Source organism: Hyposmocoma kahamanoa, unplaced genomic scaffold (assembly GCF_003589595.1).
Source record: "Hyposmocoma kahamanoa isolate Upper Pololo Valley unplaced genomic scaffold, ASM358959v1 78, whole genome shotgun sequence".
In the NCBI taxonomy this organism is placed as follows: domain Eukaryota; kingdom Metazoa; phylum Arthropoda; class Insecta; order Lepidoptera; family Cosmopterigidae; genus Hyposmocoma; species Hyposmocoma kahamanoa.
In genome coordinates, this window is record NW_020653945.1 from 10,725,528 (window position 1) to 10,744,245 (window position 18,718).

General features: G+C 35.7%; 1 protein-coding gene across 8 annotated transcripts in view; it reads left to right on the plus strand.

Moving 5' to 3' along the window:
* The window catches only part of LOC113233306 (protein sickie), a 239,872-nt gene that overhangs the window by 103,048 nt on the left and 118,106 nt on the right, over positions 1-18,718 (plus strand). For all 8 annotated transcript variants that reach the window (XM_026468384.1, XM_026468383.1, XM_026468386.1 and 5 more), the window contains one exon: positions 3,046-3,359. In XM_026468384.1, coding sequence (XP_026324169.1) covers positions 3,046-3,359 — 314 coding nt within the window. The remainder of the gene's footprint in view (positions 1-3,045; positions 3,360-18,718) is intronic.

Genomic DNA, 18,718 nt, shown 5'->3' on the forward strand with positions numbered 1-18,718 from the left:
GAATAACTCATGGTAAATTTCAAATTAAATTTCGTACATATTAAAGTTCTTATCTTATTCCGGATAATATTTTTTTTATATAAAATTATCGCCCATAGCTAATGTAAATAGAGCATAACATCCTTCACTAGATCATAACATACTTATACAACAAAAAGTTCAGATATCTGACCGAGATTTTTTTCGATAATTTGAAACAATAAAATACAATAGTAAACTCTGTAAAATTATAATGTTATGAGAAACGAATGTATTATTGAAATGTCGGCAAACCAATTCCAATTCAACAATAACAATTGATGTATACTAGAGTTGCGCCGTATATTCGGTTTCTATTCGATATTCAGCTTATACGGTCTGTTTTTTGCTTTTCAGCCGAATGTTGAATAGTGATTTAATCACTATTCGGTCGAATACTGTCTAAATACCCAAAAACACCAGACAAGCAGTAAATTATCAAGTAACTTTAATTTTTTTCATAAAAAAATAATGACAAGTGAAAGCATAATTCTTCACTTTTTTATCTAAAACTGAATTGGAAAAAGTAAAGATATTTTTTTAAGAGATCTAAAAAGATAACATACCAAATGAAAACCACCTACTCATTATGTTGGTTTACCCATAACTAAATAAACGCTAACAAAAAAAAAACAAATACTTATGATTTGCAAACTAAAACAAAGTTAATTTTTAAAAATTAATCAAAAGGAAGTAAAATAAAGTATTATTTTCTTTATTAAGACATACAAACGTGAAAGTTATATTCATTGAGATTTTTTTTGTGAAATAACTCCACTGCTTGTTATGATTATGAATACACAGTTATACTTTACTTTGCATTAATCAGGTCGAATAGTTTGATGGAGTATTCGGCTATTCGGACACGCTCCTAGCCAAATATTCGGTATTCGGCGAGAGGCCGAATATATTACTATTTGGAACACTAATATTAAAACAATTGAAATACGGCACTTAATGACGGGTTCCCAAGAAACATTACTCTAATATTATGATTCTTGTAACCCTTTACATTCACGTTGTCTCTCATAGAACTTATTGTGAACAATTGTAATAAATATAATAATACTACCGAAGTATACGATGAGATTAAACAACTAAAACACGAATTCGCATTTAGTTGGTACAGTATCTTAATTTCATGTAGTTCGCCCAACTATTAGATACTATCTTGTACGTTTTTACGACTACAATTACAGAGAAACTAACATAATAAACACTATCACTTGATATTTTTTTCGTAATAGAGATTTATCTAAAAACTAAACTACTTACGTATTGAAGAAACTTTTTGTGGTCGACAAATAGTGTAAAAACAAATTGACCAGATAAAAGTTCGAACAGCAAAAGCTATTTCAATAAATAAATTCCATTAAAAGTCAACTTTACGTGATACCAGTAAATGTTTAACAGTAGCTGTAGAGCTCCTTGTGAAAAGTTCGTCCAGGAAGTACTGCCACCTTACCTATTTCTGCCGCCAAGCAGTAATGTGAGCATTACTGCGTTCCGGTTTGGAAGGGTAAGGGTGCTGTTGAAATTACAGGCACACGGGACTTGTCAACTTATGTTTCAGGGTGACGGAATGTATAATATGGACAGGCGTATAGCTTACCACACATGACTTGTTCGTCCCGTCACTTGATATTTTAACAAAATAAATATAACATTGTGCTCGAGCTGGCGTGACCGGATCTGCTGTAGGAGGTAGTTGTTACTTATAGAAGCTTTTTGAAGGAGATAGTGAGACATTTATAGTACGTACGTTTTTCAACAATGAAATTCTTCCTGGTGGTATAAAAAAGAAAACATACTCATATAATTTGCAGTTCACAATGTTATCAAAAAGCGATGGTCGGGAGCCTGCGTGACCTATGCCGGAGACACGCCTTTTAAGGCCCGGCGCCGACTGTGGCGCAAGCGCAACCGCAGATTGCTTTATTGTGGTTGCTTTCTGTAAAACGTAAACAATTAAACGCTAAAAATAAACACGAAATAAAATACGAAATTTTATTGATTTTGTTTTCATACTTATTGCTGATTAAAATATGGAATATCTTTGCATCCTCCATCTCCAACCCTTGCTAGGTAAGTAGATAGGTTCCTAAAATTTCCGTCTACTGTACATAGTTATGTATTAAGTTAGTAATAGGTTCGTGAACACCTTCACTGCACAAACTGTTTTTAAATAATCTCAGTACAGAGTACATTAAAAACCATCCTCAAAAGTTCGTGGAAATATATTTATTTGCCAGGTTTTATTGAAATCGGTTACCGGATAGTGCGCGAAACCGAATTGATCCCCCAATTTGCCACCATTAGAGGTGGAATATTTTCTTTAAATTTAAATGAGACCACTACTGAGGTACCCTCTATCAACAAATAAAGAATCATCAAAATTGGTTCACAAATGCCGGCCGGAGCTATCGCGTAACATTTACACACAAAAAAACAGACGAATTGAGTACCTCTTCCTTTTTTGAAATCAGTTAAAAAGCACTTAACTTATCTCGTTTAAGTAATGTTGTAGTACATAGGTACGGGGTCAAGAGAAACTTGACACTTAAGATTTAATTTAATAACTCTATCCAGCTTGAGATAAGGACGTTCTAAAATGCATTGCTTTATGTGCTAACTATTCCTACATAAACATAATTTTTACCAGTACTATTTATTAGCAGTAATTATGTAACAGGTAGTCAATATAAACATCACGTATCAAACAGTCTTGAATGCCTGAGTAATGTTCAAGGTCTGATGCTCCAAAGATAAGCATTTGAAAGCAGCGCATGTTGGACTTTTAAGCTCACACATAACTATCATCGTGACACTTTCGAATTCGTTAATCTTTTTATTCGATTGATAATCGAATCGCGTACCGACTACGTGAGATTCCTGCAGACCATTTTGAGACTAAATGTGATACTTACTATGAGGAAAAGACGTGACCAATCGTGCAAATAAAACTTTTCCGAAATACGTTTTGTCCGGTTTCAGTATTCTAATCTACAATTTATTTTATTGTTGCAGTTGGAAAACGTTCAGTGCTGCTTGGACTTCCTTAACGCCCAAAAAGTCCAAGGGCTGGAACAAGTAACAGCTGTAGATATCAGAGATGCGAAACTTAAAGCGGTGCTAGCTTTATTTTTTGCTCTGAGTCGACACAAGCAAGCTGCGAAACAACGTGCAGCGCCATCTACTGTCAATTTGCCGAACGCAGTTAAAAATCCAAGCGACGATGGTTCTTTGAGCTCCGTCCAGCGCATCACAGGTGGCAGTAGCAGCGATGAAATTTTAACTGCTTGCGGCAATTCTGTCGAAATGACGACGCTGACAGCTAACAGGTGAGTCTTTAATTGCGTTATTATTGACCCTAGTTTAAATTGATAGTAATTACAATATATTTATTACGTGCATTGAATAAATTTAGATAAGTGGATGCGCCATCTGTTGTTGAGTAGCTGTAGCTTTAGCGTACTTAACCCAAGCAACCATTTTCTGGTAGGTGTGTAGGTGGCGCTCCAAATAATAAATCTAATTCAATTTTTGTGATGGTTCGGCGCACTGCGCACTTTTACAAAGATTTTCATTTATGTTAATGCAAGGTACTCATTGAGCTGCCTAATTATTTGTATTATTAATTAAGGAGCACCAAATAGAAACAAACACCTTATTTTTGAAGAATACATTGGTGGAGGTAGCACATTTCCCTACAAACTATCGTGCAATTTTGTGTTTCATTATTAATTTCAATTTATTAGCAAATAAGTGAGGTTTATGACAGCACAAAATAAATGAATGGCGAAGTAGCCACTAGTAGATAATTCCTGAAGCGAAGATAGTCTGTCTAGCCGACTTTTTAACGAGGCTTCCAAACGAAGCAGTAGTTCACGTGCCCGTCAAACGGAAATATAGTTAGACTCGCAAGGGTTACTACATATTTTGTGCAGTATTATTTCTGTCCAGTTTTGCCATTTTCTTGTTGAAGAGTGTAAACAGTGAGAAATAAATTGTGAACATAATTAAGGCAAGCAGCGCAAAAGTAGTGCGACCCACATTTTTCTTTTTTTCTATATTACTTTAGATGATAATATTATATAAGTACAAAATTATTTTATATTTTGATTCTATTTGCATTATTCCCTACTACGAACAACAGCTTTGAACACAAAATTTTGTACTTAATTAAAAGTAAACATCACTTTGTTTTATTCAATTAAAAGATAGTTTTATTAATTTATACATAAAAAATATGTATAAAATTCGTTATTTTTGCCGCCCAAGTAGTTTTAGTTAAAAGGGCGCTTGTGACAAAAAGTCAAATCTGAGAAAATAATGTTCAAAGAAAAAAAAATGAAAAATGTCTGCGGTCGCCAAACGAAAGACAAAGACACTTGCTGCAAACGCAATATAATAAATAGGTTTACATTACATGCATAATGTAAAAATAAAATATTTAGTTATTTATACTCAATTATCAAATTATTAAACTTTTTCCTTTTCATCTTAGTAAAAAATGTTCGTAAAATACTCAATACTAGGTAAGATGGGCGCAAGTAACCACATATACGTTTTCAGCTTAGCATAATTACAACTCTCTTGTTAACTTTAGTGTAATAATAAGACGAAAGGGCAGCATGTAGTTACAATTTCTTTTCAATGTGTCGTAGCTTAACATTTTTATTACATTAAATAAGAGGTACATAACGTTTTCACTTTATTTTAAATTTATGTAAGCATTGTGTAACTGTCATCTGGGAAATTAACATTTTTCGGTAAATGCATATATGTACAGCTTTAACTGAAGAAGATAGAAACTTAAATGCGACTTGCGTCTTTTCATTTACTTAAATGATTTAGGCAATTACGCCTTTTCACCAATTTATTTCCTAAATGCGTCCAATTAACTTAGTTTGACCATAAAAGTGTGGGTACTTACGCCCTTTTCTCTTACGATAACATACCTAATCCATCTAGAAAAAAAAATTGTGGCAGATTTGTCTTTTTTGCTGATCACGACAGTAAATGTAACTCATTTTTTGAAAAAGTGTCACATGCGCCCTTTCAACTTACGGCGGCAGATTTGTAAACTTATTCTTACCTCTTAAAGTAGAGAAACTAAGACTTCTGTACGAACGTCATATTATAAACGAATGGGAGTGTTTAATGTTAAAATTTTGGATATTTGTAGCTTTATTTAAAAAAAATAATGATGTCGTTTTACTCATTATTATATTATGTACATATAACGTACTATCGATATCAGTTTAAAGATTTTTGATATCTCTTATATTTACGGAATAATCGCCTGGGCACACTTAACGATTACATCTTGTATAAAATTATTTAATTTTGAAATGAGTAAAATATTAGTTACTTTCTTCCATCGAATTATATAATTAATTTATTCTGGACGTCTTTCAAAATACTCAAGTAGGTATGTGTGACACCCCTGAATCCAAGTTACCGTTTATAAATACGCCTGAGCTACTTTAGGATTATAACGCGACCAAATGGAAATGAACTATCACAAGTGGACACAGTTACGTGATTAAGATATCTTTAAGCTGGGTGGCATAAGTAACGGAAGATCGGAAATGCCTACCGCAGGGACTATAACTCGTTCCCCTGTGACACTTCTATTTTTGAACAGCGCCCTCTATTGGCGTTTTGCCGAGAACTGAGATGATACTCGTTACGTTACTCATGTTCTATGTTGGTAAACAAAGAGTTCTTGCAGTTTTGCAACTTTCAGAAATAGCGCTCATGCATGGCAGGTTCAGATAGGCGGTGTTAAGTTCGAGGTTTATCCGCCTCACAGTTAAGATTTTATCGTAGTGACCGTTGCTAAGAAAACCTACCTATAGGAAGAATTCTATTACCTAGACGCGTACTAAGTTAGATATTATTATCTACAAAGATGCCTATAATATTTCATTACATTAACATTACGAAAATAATTTTAACTCATAGCTGGGTTACTTTTGTGTACAAAAAGTACATAATTATAATTCGTGTTTGTCCCCTCAAACACACAATACAAGGATGTAGGATGTCACAAGTCACGTCACACCCGAACCCAACTCACGACAAAGCTTTAACAATGCATTGTTTGTCATTTAACATCTATAGAGCACACGACAAAGACTCTCTTTGCGTACTGGAAGTACGTTATAACGGAGTTGCCTTTTTAAATGTTTTTTTTTTTTATATTACTTCGCTCGTTTACTCTTTCAAAATTGCTTCACTGAAGGGTTCGCTTGTAGTACAAAATATTTTTCATTTAATTTATCCACGAAAGAAGATAAAAGTTACCTAAATACAAGTTACGAGTTAATCTAAATCTGGAAAAAGCATAAAAAATGCTGAATGGTAGAAAAATAAATACGATGATTATATACATATAACTTTTTTGGTTAATTCTAAATTGTTTTTAGAATTTTATCCTAATTGAGTACATTGATCTTAAGATTATGATGATCTATTCTTTCACCGAACTCTATTCTTTCAAAGGTATTCAGGCAAGTATTTAAAGCCCTGTGTACGAAAATACGAATAACGGCAGAAAAAAAAATTACGCGTTATTGAGTTAGGGCTCGTTCGCTTAAGGTATACTCGTAGACTGTTCTAACAAAACCGTTAATGCTTTATTTAGATCTTATTGTGGCCTTTTACAGATTAAGAAAATGTATCTGAAGGAAGTCACAAAATCCTAGCGATTATGAACATTGTGCTTATAGGATAGTATATCTACTATCAGCAAAATCGACGCGTTACCAAATTCAGGCCGTAAATTCGGGACGGTGTGGTGCGTTCAGCGGGGCGTTCAAGGTTGGCGCGTACATTGTGTCTTGTGTTGGATGTATCCAACACGAGACACACGTTTTCGCGCAATGTACGGGCAAATTTGTGGCCTAAGGATTATTTTTGCGCGCAGGCAAACGGCGGCGGTTAATAGCGGCACCTCGCACCTGTCTTGTTCGTATCAACCAACGGCGTTTAAGGGTTATCATCATCGTCATCAACAGCCTATCGCCGTTCACTGCTGGACATAGGCCTCTCCCAATGCGCCCGGCCCTCAGCTCGTCGCATCCATCTGCTGCCAGCAGCCTTTCGCAAATCGTCACTTCATCTGGTCAGAGGGTGTCCTACACTACATTTGCCGAGCCGTGGTCACCACTCAAGAAATCGCTTCCCCCATCAGTTATCGGTTCTTTGACAGATATGGACAGCCCACTGCCACTTCAGCTTGTTTATTCTACCAGCTATGTCGACGACCTTGGTTCTCTGTCGGATAATCTCGTTCCGTACCTAGTCCTTCAAAGAAACTCCATATAGCCGTTCCATAGCTCGCTGAGCGACTGTCACCTGGTAAACTAACCGTATCGTGAGTGTCCACGTCTCGGCTCCGTATGTAATTAAAGGTAGAACGAACTGATTGAAAACTTTGTTTTCAAACTTTGTAGTATGGGTGACATAACCCTTAAAGTCGAGTCTTCTCGACTTTAAGGGTTATGTCATGTATTTATTATAAAAACGGTTTAAATAAAAAAGGATGAATAAAATAAGGAAAAGGGCTAGTTTTAATCTTCGCTTGCAAACAAGACTGTTTTAGGGTTGGGAAGGCTTCAACTTCGCTGATAATATACATCACAATTATTAACATTGTATTGAGTAGCCGTTATCTTGAATCGTGTTCGCTCTTATGTAATAAAAAAATAAGATTAAAATTCCCTTGGTTACCTAAACAAAGGGTTAGAGTAACTCTTTGTTTGTCGTTCAGTAGCTACCACGTTTGAATGAACACCGGTTCGACGCACGTGGATCCGAAATTTACATTCAAAAACAACAATAACCCTTATTGTTTGAAGACTTCGAAACGTACATACAATAGTCCTTAATGACACAATAGGTTTGTTAAGTTTTACGACGGTATCAAGTTTAGTAGAAATTATTTTGTTATTTGTCTATAAGTTTAACAAATACGTAAATAAACAATGAAAAATGATAAATTATTTCGCGATTTCCACACGTTGGAAATTATACTATTATTTCGGATATTTTTTTAGGGCTTCTAAGTGACGGGACGAACAAACAAAGCGACACACCTACACATAACAGTTGCGTGCCACTCAGAGTTTTAAATCGCAAAAATTTGAGAGGCAGTCACTCTGAGATATAAGTTAATAAGTCCCATGTGCCTGTAATTTCACCAGCACCCATGAGCCTGTAATGATCACATTAAGTACTGCTTGGCGGCAGAAATAAGTAAGGTGGCAGTACTTCCCTGGACGAACTCATTCACAAGGATCTCGGCTACTAGAAAAAATCTAAATCACGTGTATTTGTTTTTTCAAACAAAGCAACGTTTCGGGTTCTTTAAATGTCCCACAGTCACGGCTTACTGTCCACTGGCCACAAACAAATTTCATTTCCTTTTAGATCAGGTCAAACTACAATACCTAATTTATAAAGCCTTATATTTAGCTAAATAAAAATAAAAAACGGCCCCTAGCAGGAATACATTGTAGTAGATATGTTTTGTGTAAGTAAGTACTAAATATTATTATTATAAATTATTGAATTTTCCAGTGAACATTTTGGACATAGTTCATAACGTTGACACGCCTACCCACACCAGTTTCAGTGCCACTCAGATCGCAAAGATCTGAGACGCACTGACACTGCGGCCGTCTCCCTGAGACGTAATGTTGTTAAGTCCCATGCGCCTGTACTTTCACCAGCACCATTAGGTAACCCTTAAAACAGGAACGCCTAAAAGCTCACATTACTGTTTGGCGACAGAAATAGGTATGGTGGCATTCCCTCGACGAGCTCTTTCCAACACGAGTTGAATCTAAAGTGTCATAGCGATTATTTTTAACCAATTTTAAAAAAGGAGGAGTTTTCTTTATTTGACTGTATTTTTTTTGCATGAATGTTACGCGTTATCACGCAAAATTTGTGAACCGATTTTGGTGATTATTTTTCTGTTCGAAAGAGGATACCTCAGTATTGGTCCCATTTAGTGCCGGGCTAGGGCATGTAGCGCCAGTCCCCATATAACCCCTGAGTCTCCCTGGGCTCAGGGGTATCTATAAAGATTTCCCCCCCGTCAAAAAAAAAATGGTTACGAGTGGTGCAATTATAAATGATGTTGGGAATCAATAGCCCTTTTATTTCGTTTGCGCCGCAAGTGACGGAGTCTCTTTAGAGGCGTCGCGAGCGGCGCTCAGTGCCCTCTAAGACTCTGTGCCCGTGTGTAATGCACACTGTATACCATAGGTAAAGCCAGCACTAGTCACATTTACATTTAAAGAAAATGTTCCACCTCTAAGAGTGGCAAACAAGGGTATAAATCCAGTTTTAGCCGTGGGGCGACGGCTTAAGAATACATTGTCGCCTCCCCATACATGCCCGTGGGGGTCGTAAGAGGCGACCGAGGGCGTCACAAGTGTCCATCTGCTTAGCATTGTGGTAGGCTCTGTGCCGACTGGATAGCGACCACAGTACACACGGCGGAAAACCCTCCACAGTGAAACGCTTTTGCGAATCGCGTTCAGGGATCAGTTGGTGTACATCCGTGCATTTGGCCAGACCGGCAAAATGATAGTGACGGAGTGAAGATATTTGTGTTTTCCATCCGTTACTCTCATCTCTGGACTGTATTCGCACTTTCCATCAGGCGCGGTGCAGTCATTTTGTCGAGTCGCAATAAAAAAAAAAAAAAAAAAAAAAAAAAGTTACGCGCACTTTCCGGTAACCGATTTCAATAAAACGTGATAAAGAGATGTAATTCCACGAACTTTTGAGGTCGGTTTTTTAGTACTCTGTTCATTATGCTGCTGTTCGCATTTCATCATTTTCTAACTGTCGATCGATATTATTATTATTTTAAAGTTGATGCTACCAAACAAAACAAAGATTTTATAATGTAGTCTTGGTTTTTATTATTTTGACAAAAGTGAGAGCCATCAAACTCGTATTTAAGTAGCTTCATGTAGGTGAACAACCGTAGATCCCTGAACACAATAGGACCACTTTCCTTACAGGGATTGCCTCTATAAGGGACTCGTCTTACTCGTGCTTGAATGCCAAATGAAACTTGGCTGTGCATGATCATTTTAGTTATATACATCGCATTGTTGATTCTTTATGTCCCGAGATTGTCACACATTAAGTACGGAGAAGAGTGACGTCCAGAGAGTGTTTTTTTTTATTATGTGGTAATAGGAGTTCATAAACTTGTTGTAATGTAAATCAAGTAAACGCATGATTTTTCATGAAATGATTGTACTTTGTTATAGCGGTGTAGGTATACTGGACCACACTCAAAATTCTTAATAATCTCAGTACAGAATACTAAAAAAGCGGACTTTAAAAGTTTTGTTGCCAAGTTTTATTCAAATCGGTTACCGCAAAATGCGCGAAACCGGATTCATCCCTTAGTTTGCCACCGTGCCAGGTGGAATATTTTCTTCAAATTTAAATGGAACCAATACTGAGGTACCCTCTTCTCAACAAAAAAGAAACATCAAAATCGGTTATCGTTATCGTTATATTATAGAGTTATCGTGTAACATACATACAAACCTCATCCTTTTTCGAAGTCGGTTAAAAATGATACAAAACGGTATTTATGTAGCGTTCCGCAATTGTACAAGTATAGTTTAACTGTAAAGCGATGTCTATTTACCTCCACTCAGGGTCCAGCTGAAAACCAGTACTGAAGCTCTACTCAGTATAAAGTTGAGCTGGCTGGACTTTTTGGCTAGTATTGTTTATTTACTTTTATTTGATCTTTTCTTTTGTTTTTTATATACTGTGTTCTTTTAAATTCCTTATTATAATTATAATTAAAATTAAAATTTATATATTAAATTAATAATATTAAATTAATTAAATTATTATTGTATGTTTGTGAATAGACGGACAAATATTTGTTTTCATTCTTTTTTCTCACAAAAACCATAAGAACCGAGAATTGTAATGGTCGGAATAAGGTGTTCCAAGTGAGTAGACAAATGTATATGCATACATGCTAGTAGTGACATAGAGTGGTTAAAACATCATAATATTAATGAATTCCTTTTTCGAATTCCGGATTTCCGGAAGTAGTTTTACTGCATCGTAAGATAAAATTGCTCACCCAGGAAGCTGAAGTTGGTTTTTAAAGAACTTGTAAAAAAATGTACTACATAATTAATCCTTCACCAAAGCAATTTTTTTAAGAGCTACAAGCAAATACTTGTTTTACCTAATGCGCCACTGGAATTGCTTTAAAATTCAACTTCAGCTTTCTAGATAAATAGTTTAATCAAAAACTATTTTCGGAAATCCGGAATTCAAAAAAGTAAACATAATTTGGTGGCTAATAACCACTCCATATAACTTCTTGTATCTGTATGTAGGCATTTATCTATTCATTTGAAACACCCTATTGCGATTATTGGTTATTACAGAGCCCCCTTGTTGGTTGTGGGACAAAGTTTGCGTGAATGAAAAGCTCCTAAAATAAGTGATTAATCAGTAACCTGAGTGGCAGCTGCGTCAAATTACAACAACTCAAGTAGCCAATTAAGTGCCGGCAATTTAAAACAAATTGTCAACACGCCTACGTTCTTTATGTTCACTCATATTATATTTCCAAACAAAAGTAGGTACATTGTATCAGATACAAGCTTAAATCGATCTTGGTGCCTTGTGCTTTCTATTGGCTTACTTGCTGACTTGATGTAATAAAACAATGTTATTTGTGATTTAACTCGACTCTGGTTTGTTTGTTGTTGTAGTTATTTATGGGACTTAATGATTACAGGGTACAGCAAAAGGCTTTATGGAAGCTGACGTCTCACAGTTAAAGTGTTAGTTCGGCCTTTTTGCATTTCCCTATTCTTCCCCTTAAATTTTCTTACGTGCTTTTTAAGTTAAGTATAGATAGTAAAGTTACGTGGCTTTATCTAAAAAGAAAGCTTGTACACCTTTATTTTACTTAGAACTAAACGTAACTAAACGAAGTCAGGTCAGGTAAGAAGAAGACCGGGGAAAGAGAGACTTGAAGCCTTAACTCATAATCTAAAGAGTCCTTAGTACTATATTATCTTAGTCGATAAAATGGACAAAGAAATTAGTTTAAACGACTTTGAAGAAATTTCGCTAGGATGCTTCAAATTCAAAACAAAAAGACTGTTGTTAAATCTTGAGAACACGAGGTATTATACATTACCTTTATAAGAAATATGATGACTGTTCTTCGTGACCCATCTTTTGGGGAAGAGAAATATTAGAACAATTTGCACGTTTTCGGAAAATACATTGTAAGTATTGAATTTGTCGCGATGATTGTTAAAATACATAAAAAAGTTCGTCTAGGGAAGTATTGCCACATATTTCTGTCGTCAAGCAGTAATGCGACGTTGCTGATGAAATTATAGGCACATAAGGACTTGTGAACTTATTTCTCAGGGTGACAAGCGCAGTGGCAGTGCCTCTCAGATCATTGCAATTTAAAGCTTTGAGTGGCACTGCAAACTGTTACAGACAGGCGTGTAGCTTACCATCAGGCGCACGACTCTTTCGTGCCGTCGTTTGATATTATAAAAAAAATGTAAAGCTAATAAATAAGGGCAAGTTTAGTGTACTTCAAAATTCTTATAAAACTTTATCTGTTCTTCCTAAAACTCAAAAGATTTGACTCAAAATTTACTCCACTACACTACCTATGTAAAACAAAAAAAAGTCTAATTCCCGGTCTAAAGCAATGAACTTCAATGTACAGCAGTAGGCACAGAGCAAACTGTTCCCGGTCGATCTAATCCGTTATCGTCTGTGATCCCCAAACACATCAGCAGCCGGTTCGTGTCGCCCTGTTTGTTTACGTTCGGCCCACTCGTCCATCCTCTCTATTGCCTATCCACCCTGTCGACACGTCCAAAACGAGATCTAATTTTCGACTTTTGCTACTTACAAACACTTATTAGTTTCCTGTACACTTGAGAGTCTTAACACGCAAAAGTATTATTTTTTTGTAAGTTTCCACCCGTTTATTAAGGTAGGAAAAGTGTACCATACAGCCTCGTCATATATTAGTACCTGTTCTTTGTTTTGATGGAAAAGGCGACAAGCGCCTGTTCTTATAGCATGTAGGGTTGATGATATAATAATGTGTTATAATTGTATAGGACGGGGTAAGCGAACTCTGGACCATATTATATTCGTTGGGTGTATGTACATTATTTATTACGCCTCCGCAATGATCCACTGCTGGAAATATTATGTATAGCAAACTCGAAGATATCCCTCGCTCCACAAAATACTTATTGCAAAACATGGATCATAAATTGATTTTTAAAAATTTTACTACCATGATATTAATTTGTTTTTTGTGAAAATACTCCACTAGTTTGTTATAATTATTAATATTGAAAGCAAATTGTTATTAGCATTATTATTAATACATATTCCAAGCATATTCTATATAAAATATAAACAAAATTAACTATTTAATTCGTAAAAAGAATTTGACTTGACTTCAACATTTAACAACTATTATTTTTTTGCAGTTACTATTTTGAATAAAGCTATGTGAAATTGTGTTTTTTATGAATATTAAATTAATTTAAAATATTTAATTAAATGAATGTAACATTGTTAAATACATATTAGTTTTCAATACAAAGCTCGAACACAAAGAAAAAATTCTTAGATCTACAGGACTTGAAGATGCGTGTGTACTGTAGACTAGGCTGTACTCTTTGAGTAAGATTGCTGGCTGAACATAGGTAGTGTTTATAGTTTGTATTTGGAACGCTAAGAAAATAAGGAAGGATCTTGACATATGATATTAAGATCATTGTTTCGTAACCCAAAACATGTAAATTGGTAAAATAAACCAAAGTTTAAGTCAATCCCAGTTTTATATTATTAAAAGTACCTCTCGCAATGCATCTGAGCTACAGCCCTCGATTATAGTACCTACGCCAAACTGGGGCTGTTAGTTATGAGTCATAAATGTTCATCATAGTTTCTTCTTCAGTCAGAGTTTGTTAGCCGTTTAACTATCTCTTTTATCCTAACAAAGAAAGAAAACTAATAACAAAATAGTATATATGCAGTAAAAATACATTATCTTCTTATCTGAGTGATTTACACGAATAGCTGACTCTCGCTATTCGCAAGCACTTACTCAATTGTAAACGGTCGCGTGGGCACTAAAATTATAGTTTCGTTTTGGAATCCATCAGTTAACAGAGTTTTACAACTTCGGAATAAGAGGCAACGGGATTAAGCGAAGCATTGAACTCATAAGGCGTAATTTACGAGGACATAAAGAGTGCAGTTTAATAAGTGGATTTTCAACAAGGGGCCGCTTGGCCGGGCGTCGTAAACTCTGCACTCGACCGGTGCCCGTAGGGTTTTGGACATTTCTATTACAAAAGTCCGTGTCAGCTAAACGTGTAAAAGCCTTATCTTGAATGCTGCAAGCACTCGGTTTCCTGTTCCGGATTGGAAAGTCTTCATTTGTTACCTTTCGCGGCTGAAGGAGAATTTTGGTAATTTAAGCCTAATTTCGAAATACATTTGGCATACTAACTTTTATTGAACATCGTGATGTTTTTATGATTATTACGATATATACATCTATATTTTGATGTAAATACTCAACTACTTTCCTATTATTATTACTACAAAGATCGAACAAATATAAACAAAAATTCCCTCGACCCGTCTGAACACAAACCAATGTCTGTAACCACGTTGAGGCAACCAGTCGAACCAGCGTCTGTTGCTTTAACATGGCTACAGACACTAGTTTGAGTTCAGTCAATGGAAGAAATATATATTTTTTTGTAATATCAAGTGACCAGACGAACAAGTCGAGCGCCTGACGGAAAGCAACACTCCTGTCCATAACAGTTGCAGAACCACTCAGAGCTTTAAATCGCAAAGATCTGAGGGGCGTTGCTACTGCGCCCGTCACCTTGAGACACAAGTTGACAAGTCCCATGTGCCTGTAATTTCAAAACCGGAACACAGTAATGCTAATATTACTGCTTGACAGAAATAGGTAAGGTGGCCAGTACTTCCCTGGACGAACTCTTTCACAAGGAGCTCTACTGCTACTAACTTTCTTTGCCAACAATAATAATAACGAGGTTTCTGGATGTACTGATAAAACAGTTAAGGTGTCAACAAATATACTTGTTTTGTTTAATCGTAAATATCGATCGTCAAAGATGAAACAAATCTACAGGCTATAATAATATATAACTTATGAGGACTTTATTTTTCCCTTAACTTTCATCAAAGATAATAGGAAATAAGACTAAAGCACAATATTGTAATACTGTGACTAAAGTAAGAGAGAATCCATCAATCAAAATGAAGGGTACGGTCGCTGCCAGAATGTAATGCCAGCCTACCTACGGTAGGCAAAGCAATATTTACTCACTGTCCTGCTTGTAATATCTGAACACTCTCCGAAGATTGATGCAACACTTACATATCTGGGACAGTATCACTTATTACAACGTGAGTAACAAATATCACGTGCCTCAACATTTTATGAAGAATATCAATTTTCTCAGCATTTTGTAAATACCACTCATATTCTCACGTCTGCAAAATAAATCTAAATGCTTTTAAACGCTCCACAAATAGTTTATCTGATTTTAACTGGTTAAGGGGGAATTAGTTGGTTCATAGCAACGTTTCCGCGTTGTTTTCAAACACTAATTCGTGGAAATGGATTGTTTATTTAACAATATAAGAAGAATGATCGCGCTACTGAAACTATTAGTAGAAAACTCGACCGCAGAGACACAAGACAATAACTATATCAACTGTAGTTTTTGTCTTTGTATACCGTGTTTTCATGTATTTGAATTTGCTCGTTTTTTTCCTCTAGTGTTTGTTTAAAAGCTACCCCAAAGCCCCTCAATTTCCTATGCATGCAAACAAATGATGCAATTCCAACAAGGCCCGTCTTGACTTCTTTGCTACATAATTTTTTTTGTAGACCCTTGTTTGCTTTCGTTGTCCTTGCGTATCAAATACAATTTTTAATTTTGTAGCGTTTACGAGTTTTTTTATTATTTAGCTATTTATAATGAAACCTTCACAGTGGTTGTCAATGTTTCTCTGCTTTACACAAATTTTCTTTATAATATATAGGTGTATGTAACATCAGTGAATAATAATGTATTGAATATAGCTTATAAGCAAATAGCAGAGGGCTATAATAGACGTTCCTATCATTATCGATAAATATAAATTCATAGTGACGCAAGTATGGTCCTACGCACCCTCTTATTATTACAATGCGAGAATTTTTAATGCTCTATGCAAGAGGGAGACATCGATAGTTAGGAAGAAAAATAAAATAATAAAAAAATAACGTTTGGTAGAACATAATTATTTTAAATTTTTTTCTTCCGGAAAAAATCAATGAACTGGAGATTTCCACTGAGAAACCTTTTTTTATTTCACGACGGAAAGCGGATGTTTAATTAAGGTTTTGTACTTCGTTTACCGACGACAGTCGAACTTTTTCCGAAAATTTTAATTAAATTAAATGAACCCCTGGTTTTTCATCCTGAAGTGAATTGAAAGATCCGTGCCATTTAATTCTAAACCCTCTTCGTAAATGTTTTTCTGCTTTACTGTGTAATGGGTACCGAAAGGTTGATGGCGTGTTATCTCCGGAAACTGTTTACCGCGGCCCTGTGTAAATTACTGCATGGTAGGGCGACTAGGAGACTGATTTAACGAGATAAGCTGCGAACCCTTCTGGGAGTGCATAATGCCATCCCGCTAATGCAGGGGCCCCTCCCTGCCACAGATGGCACCCGTGCCGCCAGTTTTTCATACTAGTAATTCTGCACAGTATAATGTATTGTAATATATAACATTAGTTCATTGATTGGCCTTAGGTAGGAACAAAATTCCAAACAAAGCTCAGCAGCTTAATTTTGATTGCCTCTCCCAATCGGAAACTGCATCTTTCCGAGTCGAAGCGTATAATAAATGTTTCAGATGGGCTACCCAATCGAATCGATCCCGATTTGAATTAAAATCAGGGGGTCTACTCTCGATCTCCGTCCGACATCCGTCCGAAACAATTGCTGCCAAATAAGCAATATTTGACCAAATGAAAAGACGCGTGATGCGAATGAAGCTTCATACTTGATACTTGTCTTTTAATTTTGTCGAATATAACTTATTTTACAGTAATTGTTTCGGACGGACGTCAGACGGAGATCGAGAGTAGACCCCAGGGCCAAGATCGAATCTATGGAGCCGTTTGAGTTATAATCCTTAAAACTGATTGATTGTAATGTATTGTAAATTGTATTTAAATCATTGTCCATAATACGATGGTTACTGTTTTTTTATGGTTAATTAAGATAAGTGCGCATTTCACCTCCATCTTACATGACGAAAAGTGACGAGGTTAACCATGGAGCGTGCACTCCTACATAATGCCTATTCACTCGCGCCTTGAAAAGGTCCACGTTATAGTGTTATGGGAACAAATCTGCAGGCAGGGTATTCTACTCGAATGCCGTACACCATTTAAAAGTTGAAGCGTAATGCTTCGTGCGAATCTACTCAGTTTAAAGCTTATACCACGGCATTAGTGCTCTCTGCATCCCGCGCGATCACGGATTCGGAAGGGGCGAGCCAGGCGAAGGGCCTTGCGCTTTCGTCCATTCTGTCGTGCGGGTGCAATGGTGGCGCGTGCACGTTTTCGTGTTCTAAACGCGCAACGCGCAAACTGATCGCGCTTTCGTAGTGTTTGTGACAACCGTGATTATTGTTTATAGTTACACTCGTGGAGACTCGTATTTGTTTCCTACTTAAGTGTACTTATTTTATATGCAGTGTAAAGCTATGTTACTTAGGGCCGAAGAAGTTCATGTTTACATTTTAATGCCTGCATTTGGAGTTAATTCAAGATGCGATTTGTTTGTTTACACCAGTTACTGATTCACGTCTGTTTATGAATTTATATTAAGTCTAGTTTTCTGTAATTTTATTCATATTTGTGGATTCATATATGAGTTGACGATTTGGAATATGAAGCTTCCAAATGTATTATTAATACGTATCGATCAGTCAATGACCTTTATAAATGATTAACGACAGTAAATTTTCTATGGCATTGTAAGAATAGCTAAATCACAGTATAGAATGCCGTTGTTAAGAAAATTACGATAATATTGTATGTAACATGGAATTTATTGCACCATTAGTATAAGTTAGGTTCTATACTCAGTGTCGATGGTGGACCGTAGGATGTAACAAGACTTGTACTTATTGCATTTTACACAAGGAGTCGAGGACTAAATCCTTAATTTAGTTTTGTAAAAATTAAAACTTTGGTTTTGAAGATTACTCCAAACCAAATATTGTATTCCGATGAGCCGTAATTAATTCATTCAGGTTGTTAGGTTGTTAGGTAGGTTAATAAAATATTTTTCACGTAATTATCTCACGTAGATTAATTTCGTAAATTTCCCATGCTCAAAATTTTTTTAAAATATAAAACAAAAGGAATTGTTTTTTACATGTCATTTTGAAATCCAAGCTGATTATCTAGTTAGACCCATCGTTCATATTTAGTATATTGTTAAAGGATATAATTATTTCATAGTATCAAAAGAAAGATAACTTACAATTTTTACTCCGTTAGAATAGACCT